The following is a 14820-nucleotide window of genomic DNA, read 5'->3' as shown; positions in this document are numbered from 1 at the left end:
TTGACCCTAGTACTCTTTCCTGCCATGGAAGGGGGTCAGACTCGATGATCTGCTCAGGTCCCTTCCGACCCTAGAAACTATGAGGTGTGATAGGGCTGTCAGTGAGCACACAACAGTGCCCAATCCCCAGGAGTGGAGCAGTATACTACCTGTGCGCCCCCCCACAAAAAAAACATCCCTTTCAACACAGGAGTGTCAGTGATCAGGAAGCAGCTCCAGGTCCCCCAAACCTACCACCCACTGCCCAGCTTCCAGGGGAAAGACAATATTGGAGCATTAGGTAACTGTCCACCTCACTCTTCCTCCCTCCCCTCTTGTTGGGGGGAGGAAGAGAGAGGGGTAGGAGAGGAAACAGTACTGTGGAATGCCGCAAGACTGTGAGACTCCATAGTGTTTACACATTATACGTGGAGCTACAAAATGTAGCAGTACAGAGAAGCTGCTGTTTCATCCAGCAACACTTCAGTAGAGCTTATGCTATTTTTGTAGCCCTACAAATGCAATGTACATCCATACCTAGAATATGAAACATAATGACCCATATCCTTAATAATGAAAAATAATTGTAAGGGAAAGTTTCTGGGATATGTGATCTGAGCAACAAATTAAGTTTTCTGCTTAGAACTGAAACAAGAGATAGCAGTGACCAACTGAACGTGGCTGCCCAACCTCTGTTTGAAAACAGATCCACAACAGCAGGGGTCTAAGTTTCTCAGCAGCAAAGCAATTGGTGAATATGACCCATGCTTTCTGACAGGAGCACTAAACTCAAGAGAAAGATATTTCAGATAGAAATATAAATTAAGTATGACACTTCGTTGCTATATAAAAGGTTGACTGTATTTAAAGGTAAGTTACTAGCTTGTTTTTTTAGTTACATGTAGCTTAAAGTCAATGAAATACTATTTGAAGGGTCCCTTTGTGATCTAACATATTTATCCCAGTGTGCTTTATGTTCCATCAGACACTAGAGTATCCTGAACTTTTTGGCTTCAAGTTATAAAAGCAATATTTAAAGATTTGCTTCCTAAAAACTCTGATTTACCAACAAGGCTGTCAATTCAAATTAGAACCACCTAAAGAATGAGAGAAAGTTAACTTAATATTTGCCCTTAAATTTCAATACAATTTAAACACTGATCAAAAGTAGGTAATTTATACAGATCAACTTACCTGCATATTCATAGAACCATTCTAGGCACCTCTTACTTGAAAAGACTTCTTCTTCTGCTTTTATTCTAGTTGAATCATATTTTCTATACATGCTAAAAATAAAGAAAACAATTCAATAAGTTAATTTAAGAACTGTTTTAGTCAAGAAATAGTTAATACCATTTTTGTAGTGATTAGTATAAATATTAGCATTTTTCTTAGTATCTTGACCATGTCATATCCAATGATTTGCACGATTGCATAACTAAGTACCAGTAAAAGTAAATACTATGTTTGTTCAAAAGCTGAATAAAGTACTTGGGATTCCAATTAGCATCACATGCATGCCATCACAAGCACTAAGAGAAATTATTTATGCAGTAACAGAGATTCATCAAGACACTGCAGTGCCGGTAGTCCCAACTATAGGTAAACACTTTAATAGCAGCTTCCATTAGGAATATACCATCCGTGCCCCATTTTGATCCTATATGAGGGCAGAAAGGTGGAGATCCACAACCCTCCCCTAGTTTCCTCCAAACCCCAAACCGTCAAAGTCTCCAAAAGCAGGGACTGAGGTAGGCTGCAGAATCCAAACTGACATTTCAAGAACCAGCTTTACTGTAGGTCAGGGTGGATAAAAATCAACAGTTAAAAATAAATAAATAAATAAACCAGATTTTTTTTTTTACTTAGATGTTTTCAATTTAATCCTATTTTTAAGATGCTTTAAAAAATAAACCTATATAAAGATAGTTTTAATTTAAGATATGTTAAAGGTTGAAAATATCACCATGGAATAGGGATTATAACTTCTAATTAGATATTATTTGAGACAATATATTCATGTAACCTTTTTAGAAAAGTTTTATAAATAGGTCACAACAGGCCATGGACTATATTAGAGGCTTCTCTACAGATTAGTAAAGATTAAAGAAAACCACTCTACCCAACAGGACTTAGTGCTCTGTCTCTAGAAGATCCCATTAAGCATCTTGGTGATGCTTAGTTTCGGTTCTCAAACTGTTGATTTGCATCTCCGGGGATAACATCCTTATTAACAGCAGTACATGAAGATGGGTAGGTAATCAGGTCTTTTATCTCTCATCAGCAGCGCCATTGTCTCTCTGTAAGTCTGTGTACACAGAGTCAAGCCCTTACCTCTCTCTAAAACTGCAAAGTTTCAAGAAGTTAAATGAATAGAGGGTTGTTGGGGATGAAGCAGATCTGGACAAGAGGAAGAGTCTTGAGATAAACGCAAAGAGGGAGGGGAAAAGAAACAAAAGAGAAACATTTTGAGCAGACTATGCCAGAAGTCTTGAGGGATAAGTTTCTGAGATACAACCGCTCTAATGATTTCAGATCTAGTGAAGGAATGGTGTAGTAGAAGGGAAAACCTATCATGGCAGCTGGCTTGCCAGGCCATAAAAGAGGAGAAATCAAAGATGAGAAGAAATCTAGATGAAAATGAAGAAATCCCGAAGCTATTAACATATAGCTGCAGTGCTCATTTGATGTCCTCCTAATACAGCATGGCAAAAAGATCCCCCAAATATCCATGATTAATCTAGTGAATTGGAGATAGTTCACCTCCCAATGACTTCACAAGTATCTGATTCAATTAGTTTTGGTAAATAAAGTAATCAAACCATGATTCAGTTTTCTGATGTAGCTGCAAAATTAATCTGAAAAAATATCAAAATAAATCATTGCTTTCAAATGTATAGTGTGTACCTTCTAAAATAAAATCTACATCTATCTCTGAGTTATGAATAATGTGCATTAACGTTATATCAAACAAGAATGCACTTTTTGTAGAAAACAATGATTAAATCAATACTTCCTGACAAGTGATTTAAATCGTGGTTTAATCAGGGGTACCTGTGAAGGCCCTAGGGGGCATGCGCTGGTGGGCAGGGACGGAACACCACCACCCACCACCCCATGCTATCCCTCCCCTCCCACGTCCAGCCACACGTCCCCCACCCTGCAGCCGGGGGTACACTTATTAATTAAGGTTGAAAATCCCCTGGTTTAAATCATGATTTAAATCAATTTGATTTAAATCAAATCCACCCTGCGGTAGGTTGAGTAACCACTCAAATTCCTATATTAATATACAGATCCTACTGAAAGTGACTAGGCAAAACAGTATCCCCTTTGGATGTCCCCTTGGCATTTACTTCAACAGTAACGTAAAAAGCGTAGTACAGTAAAAGTCCTGTTTTCCAGCATAGGTAGGGAATGAGGGGTGCCAGTAATCTAAAAATGCTGGTTACCTGAGATACAGAGGTTGCCAGCCGGACTGGAGCCAGGGAGGGGTGGGGAGTGGTGGCCGCACGTTTAGTGGCAACAGCACGGGGTGGTGAGTAGTGGCGGCAGCAGCTGCCACATGTAAGCTTTCCCCCCTGCATCCAGCCAGCCATCCGGAAGTTCCAGTTAACAGAAATGCTGGTTAGGGAAATGCTGGAAAACAGGACTTTTACTGTATAGCAATGAAGTTGGCTGTATCATTGTAAAGCACATTTCAAACAGGCACATCTCTGAAACAGGCAGGCTGCCAAAGTGTTCCACATTTTTGAAGGAAAAGAATAGCTAGTCATCTAATGGTTGATAGATATGTGTTGTGTAATTCGCTTCAGCGTTCTCTGCTCCAAGTTTCTGATGACTTTTGATACACTGGCCACACAGAGTCATAGAAAAGAATAAAAGAATGTCCTAAAAGACTTAGTCCTTTTGAAGTAATATAGCATGACTCTGAAGTTATTCGAAGTAGGCAGCATTTTCTCTTTCACTTTCTTCCATTTTCTCTTCCATAGCTTCAGAAGGCAACTACTCAGTTGACTCACTGGTTCCAGAGGAATTCCAAAAAGTGTCCCTTTAGGGTATTTGGTGGATGGGTTCATCACTCTAGATGATTAACAAACTGGAAGATGGGATGGAGTGCACTCTCAACAGGTCTGTGGAAGACACCAAGCTGTGGGGAGTAGCAGATATGCTAGAGGGTGGGACTAGGCTTCAGAGTGACATAGACAAATTGGAGGACTAGGACAAAAGAAATCTCATGAAGTTCAACAAGGACAAATGCAAAGTCCTGCACTTAGCACAGAACAATCCCATGCACTGGTACAGGTGTGGGACCAACTGGTTAAGCAGCAGCTGTACAGAAAAGGACCTGAGGGTTACAGTGGACAATAAGTTAGATCTGAGTCAACAGTGTGCCCTTGATGCTAAGAAGGCTAACAGCATACTGGGCTAAATTAGTAGGAGCATCTTCAGTAGATCAAGGGAAGCAATTATTCCCCTCTATTCTGCACTGATAAGGCCACATCTGGAGTACTGTGTCCAGTTTTGGACACGCCCTCCCCACCACACTACAGAAAGGATATAGACAAGTCAGAGAGATTCCAGCAGAGGACAATGATAATGGTGAGAGGGCTGGGGGGACATGACTTCTAAGGAAAGGCTGAGGGAACTGGGCTTAGACTGCAGAAGAGAAGACCGAAAGAGGAGTTGATACCAGCTGTCAAACTACCTGAAGGGTGGTTCCAAAGAGGATGGAGCTAGGCCGGGACAAGCAATTATTTTGGATGGAGGGCCGCTTACTGAGTTTTGGCAAGTCATCGAGGGCCATATGACAGGCAACCAGGGGCAGATGAATATTAATTTACTAAATATTTTAGGAGCCCTGCATGCCAGATAGAATGGCCTGGCAGGCCACATCTGGCCCACAGGCTGCATTTTGCTCACCCCTGAGCTAGACTAGTTGCTGATGACAGAATAAGGAGCAATAACCTCAAGTTGCAAGAGAAATTTAGGTTTGATGTTAGGAAAAACTCTCTTACTAGGAGGGTAATGAAGCACTTAAGCGGTTTACCTAGAGAAGTGGTAGAATCTCCATCCTCGGAGGTTTTTAAGGCCCAGTTCCACAAAGCCCTGGCTGGAATGATCTAGCTGAGGATGATCCGGCTTTGAGCAAGGGGTTAGGACTAAATGACCTCCTGAGGTCCCTTCCAACCCTAATTTTCTAAGATTATGCCTGAGGTATTGCTAGGCTGTTTTACCAAAGAGTTGGAAATCCCTTAACTCTCCAAGCTAAGAGCCACAAAACAGCATCTAAAGGGATAAGGGGATATATTGAGCACTCTTTCTAATTCAAAAGGCAACTTCAGAAGCTCTAAGACAGTGATGGGCAAAATACAGCCTGCAGGCTGCATCCAACCCACCAGGCCATTCTATCTGGGCCACAGGGCCCCTCAAAACATTTAGAAAATTAAAATTTATCTGCCCCTGGCTCCTGTCAAAGATGACAGGAGCCAGGGGCAGTAGGACCCAGGGAAAGCCCCAGCAGGCTCCTGCAACAGCAGGGCCTGCCCTACCCCCCCCCACAAGCCGGAAGCCCCTGCCTAGTAGGGGCTTATGGCTGGGGACTGTGGAGCTTTTCATGGTCGCACCAGTGCAGAAAATTCAGGTGGGTGGAGGACTGCAGGGACCTCCCCAGTCTTCAGGGCCAGACCACCTCCTGTGAGCTCCACGGTCCAGCCATGTAGCCAGGAGCTGGCGGGAGGGAAAGCGGCTGTGGTAGTTGGGAGTGGAAGCAAACAGGAGTGCAGGGCCTGTGCAGGTGTCTTGGGGCCAGCACCAGCGGGGCCCACAGTGGGGTGGTAAGAGAACAGGGCATGGGCTGCAGCAGCATGGGGCATCGCCAGCAGGGAGCGAGAGAACTGCTTTTCCCCCATGCTGAGCACTGGTTTGTACCCTAGAAATTTCTGCTTGATGTAGAGGAAAGCGGCCCCCCTGCTTGCCGCCGTTGGACAAGGTTTACTGCAACCGCCCACCCAGAGCTCACGCCACACTAGGCTGTGGTGCGGCTGCTTCACCATGGCCTGTGTGCTGCCCAGCGCGGCAGCAGTGGCCATGCAGAGCAGCCACAGGGCAGCACAGAGGCAGCAAAGCTGCCACACCACAACCTAGCGAAGCGCAAGCTCCTGGAGTGCAATTGCAGCAAACACTGCCCAGCAGTGACCAGGGGGGATGCTTTCCTCCACACCAAGCAGCAGTTTCTGTGGAACGAACTGGTGCTCAGGGTGGGGGGAAACTGCCACTCCCCTTCCTCTCCCCACCACCACTTGGAGCCCACGCAGAGCTGCCTGTACCTGCTCTCCGTTGCTACTACTGCCCTGCGGGGTGGCAGTGGCATGGCAGAGAGGTAGGACAGTCCTGCGTGGGCTGCAAGCAGCTGCAACATGGAGCACCAATCTTGGGGGGGGGGGGAGGGGAGAGTGCTTTTCTCCCATGCTGAGCACTAGCTCGTTCCCTGCCAATGCGCACAGGGTTGGGGCTGCGCACTGCTCTCCGCCTGTTACGTGGGGCTGGGGCTGGGGCACGGGCACTGGGAATTAGTGGGCACACGGGAGCCAGGCAGGAGCATGGGGCCTGCACTAGTGTCCTGGGGCCAGCGTCAGCCAGACCCAGAGCAAGGCAGCAGGAGCATAGGGTCCTGGCCAACAGGGGCTCTATGGAGCCAGGCCAGCTCCCCCCTTTCCCTGCCGGTGCAGCCCAGCCCAGCTCCACAGACCCCTACCAGCCTGCACCTAGCACTCCTACCGCCCCACTCTGGGCCCTGTCATAGCTGGCCCCATGACATTGGTCCCACGCTCCCACTTGCTTCCACTCCCTGCTGCCACTTCCCCTACTTTTCTGCCTGCCCGCCAGACATTGGCCCTGCACTCGCTTCCCGCTCACTTCCACTCTCCCCCACCACTTTCCCCACTTTCCTGCCTGCCCGTCAGCCACTCCGCACTACACAACTCCCATACCCATATCCATATCCACACACACACATCCCCACAAATCCCCATATGTAATCACTTCTGCATATACACCACAAATGCACACAAATCAGGACAAAAATATTTATTTAATTAAATTAAAATATATTATTATGGGTGTTTGATTTTTAATATGTAATTTGTTTTTTTTTCCCTAAGTTGGCAAACCCTCTTCTCCAAAGGAGTACTTCTAGGGGTAAGGGGAGGGACTTCAGGCACCAAAGGTCAGAGGTTACGGTCAGGACATCTGGTCCCAAGATGGTGGCCAGGCAGCGTGGCTACCCATATGGCCCTTGGCAGCTTGCCAAAACTTGGTAAGCAGCCCTCTGCCCAAAATAATTGCCCACCCCTGCTCTAAGAGGACTATGATGACACAGATTCCAGCCGAGTGGTTCCTAAATAAATGGCAAATATGAACAAGGTCCTAGAGAAATTTTTATTCCGCAGGGCAGGGCATGGTAACGTACTGTGCTTGGGTTGGATTCAGTGAATAAAGAGACTGGATCTAGCTAATGGCAGATTTTCCCAGAGTGGGGCGGTAGGAGTGCTAGGTACAGCTGGCAGTGTAGCTATGAGTTTGAGGGGGTCACATCCCAGTAGCCCCAGGCCACTCATGAGCCTCATGCTCCCCCACCCCACTCCCCATGGGATATTCTGCTGCTGTGGGAAGGAGGTGTTGGTGTATCCAACAGACATGAGCTAACACAGACCCCCTTTACTGCAGCCACTTCCTCTCTCACTACCAAATTTACCATTTTCAAATTGTCTCTGGAGATAGGAATCAGCAGTACATGGAGATATGGGTAAGCAGAAGCAGTAAGGTAGTGCCAGATGATCTTCCTGGAACCACACCTGTTACATCTTCAAATGGTCTCCAATTTGACTCCAAGACATCCATGAAACATGCAGAGACAGGACAAAGAATAGCAGCCCTTTGTACATTCATTTGATGGGTCCAGCCACCAAGTGAATTCACTTGGGATTCAACACAGGACAATGTCTCTGGATCATGCAGAAATGCACTGATCTCAGCCACAGCTGACAAAAACTGCAGGCCTCATGACAAGCATCCATAGGTACATGTCAACATACGACCTAGCAGCCTCTAACACAGAATCATCTGATCTCCCTGTAAGCAATTTTATCACTAGCTGCAAATCTCAAAACTAGTACCCAGGCAGACAGATCAGTTCCTGCTGGTCTGGAGCTAAATCAGTTATTTTAAAACTGTCACTCAAACCCATAAACAGATGACAAGTTCTTATGGTGCATCAGGACTGTTAGTTCTAAGAACAGAGAAAGGGCACAAGGATCCAAGTATAGGTGGATATACATTCTCCACAACCTTAAATTACCACTTTGGCCAGGTATTTAGTAAAAACACTACACTGTGCAGAGTCAAAAGAGCAGAACTAGGTTAATAATGGTTTGGTCCAATGTAAATCTTAGATACTTTCTTTGACCTAGGTGGATTGCAAAGAAGAAGTTCACATCCTGTCAGCTGAGAGCTGCAAACTAGTATTGACCTGGGGGAGACAGAATGAAAGAGAAGTATTTTCTGAACCTAGGGTGATGTAGGTCTTTGTTGAGTTTCCTCAGTTTTTAGAGTATGATAAAGACCAATTTATATTTTGGAATAAAGAAATATCTGGAGAAGCTTCCATGACTTCTAGAAGAAACAAATCCACACTTCTGTGATAAGGATCTCTGAGAATTGACAAGGACTTTTCAATTGACAAGGGAGTTTTCTGGAATATTACATCAGTCTGGGGTTGCAGGGTGTTATTCACTATCTTGGCTGTGGCAGGGATGATATAGCTGGGTCCAAAGGATGCCTAGGTATAGGCATCTCTAGAGCATGAGTGCTCAACCCCCATCCCACAGGCCAGATCCAGCCCACAGAGCCTATCATCTGGCCTGTAGTGCTTCCCTCAGGTACAAAATATTTGGTGGCAGGGAAGCAGTGGCAGCATTAATTGCTGCTCCCCTACTGCCAAATTTTTGGATCCATGGGGAACTCTGCAAGCCAGACAGTTTGGGCCTGAGTGCTAGACTGGGTGTTCATGGCACCATGAAGCTGAATCCCAGGAAGTGGAGCACAGTACAGGTACACAGGGCCAAGTGGGGGCAGTGTGCCATAGCAAGGCCCAATCCTAGCATGTGGGACTGTGGGGGGACCCTTCCTGATGCACAAGGAATGGTCTGTGACCTTGCATGAATCCCAGTATGCAAAGCCAGTGCAGGGCCCAATCCAGGTGTACAGAGGCTGGGCCAAGGCATCATGTAGCCTGATCCAGCCCACGGACCAGCCCTGAATCACTCATCTGCCCCATAGGGACCAAAGGGTTGAACACCACTGCCCTAGACAGCGCATCCTGAACAGCTCTGAGTCCTAGAAGGACAAGTACTCCATCATGGCCTGCACCTTTCTTGGGATGCTTGTTGATTAATGCATAGTCAGCGTGCTGACCATGAATGTAACTTTGACATCAATTGCTACCTGCAAGCCTATCTTGACCACAAGTTATTTTCTTCCTCTTCTCCCATTGTCATGAGGGGACTTTATAGAAAACCTTTAAAGAAAGCTTACTGGGGGAGCAGGAACAAACCATCCCAATGTGCAGGAAGACTAGCAAGTATGGCAGAAGACCAGCTTGGTTTAGTTGGGAATTCTTCAGTGCACTAAAACACACAAAGGAAGCTTACAAACAGTGGAAACTTGGAAAAACAACTAGGGAGGAGTATCAGAGCATGCTCAGGCATGCAGGGATGAAATCAGGAAGGCCAAAGTGCAACTGGAGTTGCAGCTAGCAAGGGACATAAAGGGTAACAAGAAAGGTTTCTACAAGTATGTCAGCAACAAGTGGCAAGTCAGGGAAGGTATGGGTCCCTTACTGAATAGGGGAGGCATCCTAGTGACAGATGATGCAGAAAAGGCTGAAGTATTCTATGCCTTTTTTACCTCAGTCTTTACAGACAAGGTCAGCTCCCAGACTACTGTGCCTGGCAGCACAGTTTGGAGAAAAAGTGAGCAGCCAATAGTGGTGAAAGAACAGTTTAGGGATTATTTAGAAAGGCTGGACGTGTATAAGTACATGGGACTGGACACAATGCACCTGACAGTGCTGAGAGAGCTGGCTGATGTGACTTCAGAGCCACTGGCCACCATCTCTGAAAAATCACAGCAATTAGGAGAGGTCCTAGATGATTGGAAAAGGGCAAATATAGTGCTCATCTACAAAAGGGAAAAAGGAGGATCCAGGGAATCAAAATGTTTCAGCATTTTAGCTACTTAAGGTCTATTTATCTTATACAATTTATGTGTCAGAAGAACCTAGGTTGGGTGACTGGAAGCAGTGGTATCTGAATTGTTTTACTGCTGGTATTAAAATCACCGGTGTCAGCCACAAGTTTTAAGTGGTTCTACTAGGTCCTCATTAATGGTAAAGGCAATCTTGACTGGACCTGAAGCTGACAGAATACCAAACAACTGGCAGAAGTTCTGGCATCATTCAAATTTGCTTATCCAGAGTCTCACCAATATGCACAAGCAGCTCCAGCTCACGCAACAATTTAAGTCATCTGATGCCAATGCCAAGGACACCACTTCATTTCATAACAACAGTGCAATGGGGTTCCCCCCACAAGAGGAGTGCTTGTCTGGGACCCTCTTGGCCTTGTCCAGTCTCCAAGTACCAAATGTTTTAAGTAGCAAAACAGACAACTCTTCTTCAATCAAGGCATTTATTGAAGTAAAGATTACCAAACCAGAGGTTCTCTGCCTTTTTTAAAGGCAGAATTAGTTCTTCTGATCCAAGTCCAGCCTGCACAACCCTGAACATGCCCAGTTAATATAGCTCTTCTCTCTCCTATTCACCTGACAAGCAAGGTTCCCTCTAAGCTGCGCATGTGCACAGCCGCACACAATAAAAAACGCTGCCGCGCAGTAACTTTTTAATGCTGTGCACCAAGGCTGACACGGGACACTTACTGCTTGGTTGCGTGGGGGCTGCTCTGCTCCACTTTTCTCCTCACCAGCATTCCCGTGGGGAGGGAGAGCGCAGCCCCAGCCGGAGCAGCCCGTGAAGGGCTGGGCCACTGATCAGTGGGCAATCATCACCCCCGCCCCTTCCTCCTCCATGCTGGCAGTGCAGAGCAGGCAGCGGCTCCTCCCTGAGGCAAGACAGAGGCGGGGACCAAACTAGGCACCACACGGGTTGCACTGGCTCCAGGGAATTGCTCCAGTCCCCAGCCCCTTCAGGCAAGCTTCGCCCCCAAGTCCCACTGGCTTCACCCTGATCTTAGCTTTCATCCCTGTGCTGTAAGCCCCACAGCTCCCACACCAAACCCCAGCAGCCCCACGGGTCTTCCGCACTCTGCCTGCTCCCTGCCTCCATGCCTTGCTGCAGCCTTTGAAAGTGATGCCATGTGCTTCGCTGCCTGATCTGCCCAGCAGCAGGATGCACTTGGCGCCACACCGCTTTTAAAGGCTGCAGTGAGGCACGGAGGCGGGGAGCAGCCTGCATGTGGATCCAAGAGACATGACAGGGAGGTACACACACTTCATGTAACAAAGGTACTGGAGACAAAGTCAGCTCTTTGGTAACTGAAGACAGAGAACTCAAATGCTTGCCCATATTTAAGTATTAATTACATCTTAATCCTGGCCACATCGACATGATTACAAGGTAGCATGTGGGTATTACAGCTAGTTTCTTCTATTATTTACAACAATGAAAATTAAAAGCAGAATTGGGCCTTTAAAGAAAAACATCTAACAAGATAATAAATATACTGAGACAAATATTAAAGAATGCATCTGGTACACAGTATAATATTTAATATTAAAGGGGGAAGCAGGACCAGTTAGGGAATGGACCAAAGCAACACACTCATAGACCAAAGCAGCACACTCATGGATTGAAGCAGGGCATTCATGGATCACTACACCTTAAGAGGGAACACTGCTAACAAGCCCCAAAAGCTGCTCTCTTTGGACTCTTCTCTTCAGCCAACTGCCTGCTTTCTTGAAACTGCTCCATCCATTGTCATGCTTATCTCAGTATCCACCCTTTTATACTTCTGGGGCATCTCCTCCAAAGGATGAGTACACCAAGCTCATTTGGCATGTCAAAACAGCTATTCAAGTCCTTTGTTGCTAGGTCAGACAAAATGGATTTTCAGTAATTAGGATCCATGATGTTAATAGCACTGCTTATTAATCCCTGATTCACTGTGTACAGCCTCATCAGGGAAACTGAGGCACACAACATTATTACAACATGACATATTTAAAAGACGATTATTACAATAAGAACATAAGAAGTGCCACAGGTGTTCAGACCAATGGTCCACCTAGCCCAGGATCCTGTTGCTGAAAGTGGCAGGAGTGGCCTTAGCAGGATAGCATATGAACAAGGTATAGCCTGGTCTATCCCCTATCCATTACAATCCCTGGCATCCATGATCATTGGTTTTGAAGATGCCACACAATGCATTTCTGACTGTTCTGTTTAACAGCTAGTAATAGATCTATCCTCCATGAATTTCTTTTTTCAGTCCCTTTTCCAACCTGGCTATACTATCTGCCTCTACCACCTCTTGTAGTAAAGAGCTCCACTAGTAAAGAATTCCACTATATGTTACATAAAAAGACCTTCTCTTGTTAGTGTTAAACCTGCCTCGTGATAATTTCAGTGGGTGCCCCCCAGTTTTAGTATTCTGGGACTTCATAAAAAACAGTCCCCTGTTCATACTCTTCATGATTGTATAAACCTCTATCATGTCCATCCTCAGTCTTCTACCTTCCAGCTGAAGAGTCCTGGCCTTCTTAGTCTTTCCTGGTATGACAAGATAAGATAGCCCACATTCCTAAAACTCAGTTTCAAATAGACAAGATAAAGTATTGTGCTATTTTTTGCAGCTGGGCACTTAAACAAGATTTTTCTCCCCTTCAGGCCACACAAGAAGTCTGTGACATGCACAGAACTGAACTTAGATCTCCTAAATCACCAGTGTCTTAAGAAGGTCATTCCTCCACACTTAAAGACAGAATTTGACAGTGCCATTTTTACTGCTACTTAGGAGTAATAGTAAACAAATTATTCATTAGTAATGGATATTTTCAGGTACTTCATCAATCTTAGCCCACATTAAAGTGACATACCCATCATGTCTACTTTTCTTAGCAGATAAATCATCTCCTGTTGCAGGTCTCCTCTTTTTCCTTGGAGGCATCACTTTACTAAAGCAGTCTGATGAACTGCAAGATCGAAGACTTCCTATGGAGGGAATAAACACACCAGACAAGGAATGAAACAGCTCAAAAACAGGGAACTAGGTCCATTACTAGGTACATTTGAGAAAAATTAAAGATCAGCAAACTGACTTGAATTAAAAAACTTAAATTTTAAAGTTACAAAATACTGCAACTATCAAAAGAAAATCTATCTTGTTTTTTATGTGATGGTATTTCAGATAGTCTGACAAGTAATACAAGAATAGACTGCAGTTTCTTGTACTGTTTTCAAATCTATTTAATATAAATAATGACCATTAATCTCTTCTTGAATCAGTCTGTTTCAGAGCCTTAGAGAAGCAACTCTTGGTGCTTTTTCAAACCAGAATGTCTCAGTTTTGCCCATCACTTTTTGACATAAAGAGTAAGCCCAAAAACTAAGAGATAATATTTCTTAGACCCACCCTCTCCCATTTAATTTCTGAGACAAAAAGTTCTTTATCTGTAGCTCAGAAAGAGTAGGAAGTGCTTTATAAAAAGGGGCTGCCATGAGAGAGCACTGATATCACTTCGCTTTGGCTGCTCCACTTATCTTAACAGCAACACTGTCAAACTTCAAAAAGAGTCTGTCCAACCCATATCAAACAGAAATAAAGCCCTCACATGGAACTGAAAAAGTTGGAGGACAGATAACATGAGAGTCATTACAGCTCTGAACATTAGAAAAAAACAAATGGGGAGGGTATGAAAACCACAAAGGCAAAAAGATAAAGTTAGTTGTAAGTTAAATAAACTGCAAAAAACTGCAAAAGAGGATAAGATCAATCTTTAATTCACCTTCTCTATAGCTCTTATTACACCCAAGATTATTCATACTACTGTATAAACTCAAATAATCCTCTAAATGGGTAGTTACTTACTTGCATCTTAAAAAGCAAAAATAAAGTTTTATGGCCTTTTTAAGCCAACATAAAGGCATAGATTTTATTTGGATACCCAAATGTCATTAACAGTCTAAGGAAATTTGGCTATTGCTTATACTGACGTTTACATATATAGAGATGCCATCGTTTGTATGGCATAATACAGCTTTTTGTTAAATTCACCATAGAGTAAGGTATTCAAGCTAGCTTTCTGTATGAACATAAAGTGGCTTGGTTTCAGCTGATCAAGCTTTTCTACCCATTACCCTTTTCTTGGCCTTGCCTTTATACACACCGTTTGAGAGAGAAAGAAACAATTTTCTTTATTTAAAAAATTTTCCCTAGCTCGTGATGTTACACTCTTCTTCAAACTTTGACATTGCTTCATCCAGTATTAAAGCTGGAATAGTTTTGCTATATTTGTATCATTCCCAGCTCATCTGCATGTAAGGATTAGAACATAACAGCTGCTGCCCTTTGGAAATGGCTCCAAAAACATACCTATCCATACCCTCAGGTGCCCAAGGGGTTAGTAGGAGCTTGTCCCTGGTTACAGCTATTAGAGAAAAGCAACACAGTTCTATAAACACTACCTGAAGTATCTTATTATGAAAGGAAAATAATAAATTAAGATTTTTTTTTTTTAACTATTAAATGCATCTGAAACAGATAACAA

At 44.4% G+C, this 14820-nt stretch overlaps 1 protein-coding gene across 1 annotated transcript in view; it reads right to left on the bottom strand.

Annotated features, from left to right (window-relative positions):
• The window catches only part of DCUN1D4 (defective in cullin neddylation 1 domain containing 4), a 75480-nt gene that overhangs the window by 35843 nt on the left and 24817 nt on the right, over positions 1 to 14820 (bottom strand). Inside the window, exons 4-5 of the mRNA XM_019553197.1 lie at positions 13150 to 13264; positions 1174 to 1265 (exon numbers count right to left, since the gene is read on the bottom strand). Of these exons, the coding sequence (XP_019408742.1) occupies positions 1174 to 1265; positions 13150 to 13264 (207 nt within the window). The remainder of the gene's footprint in view (positions 1 to 1173; positions 1266 to 13149; positions 13265 to 14820) is intronic.

Source organism: Crocodylus porosus, unplaced genomic scaffold (genome assembly GCF_001723895.1).
Source record: "Crocodylus porosus isolate Cpor-Errol unplaced genomic scaffold, CroPor_comp1, whole genome shotgun sequence".
In the NCBI taxonomy this organism is placed as follows: Eukaryota; Metazoa; Chordata; order Crocodylia; family Crocodylidae; genus Crocodylus; species Crocodylus porosus.
Note: the sequence above shows the minus strand (reverse complement) of the source record. Positions and strands in the feature narration are given on the sequence as shown.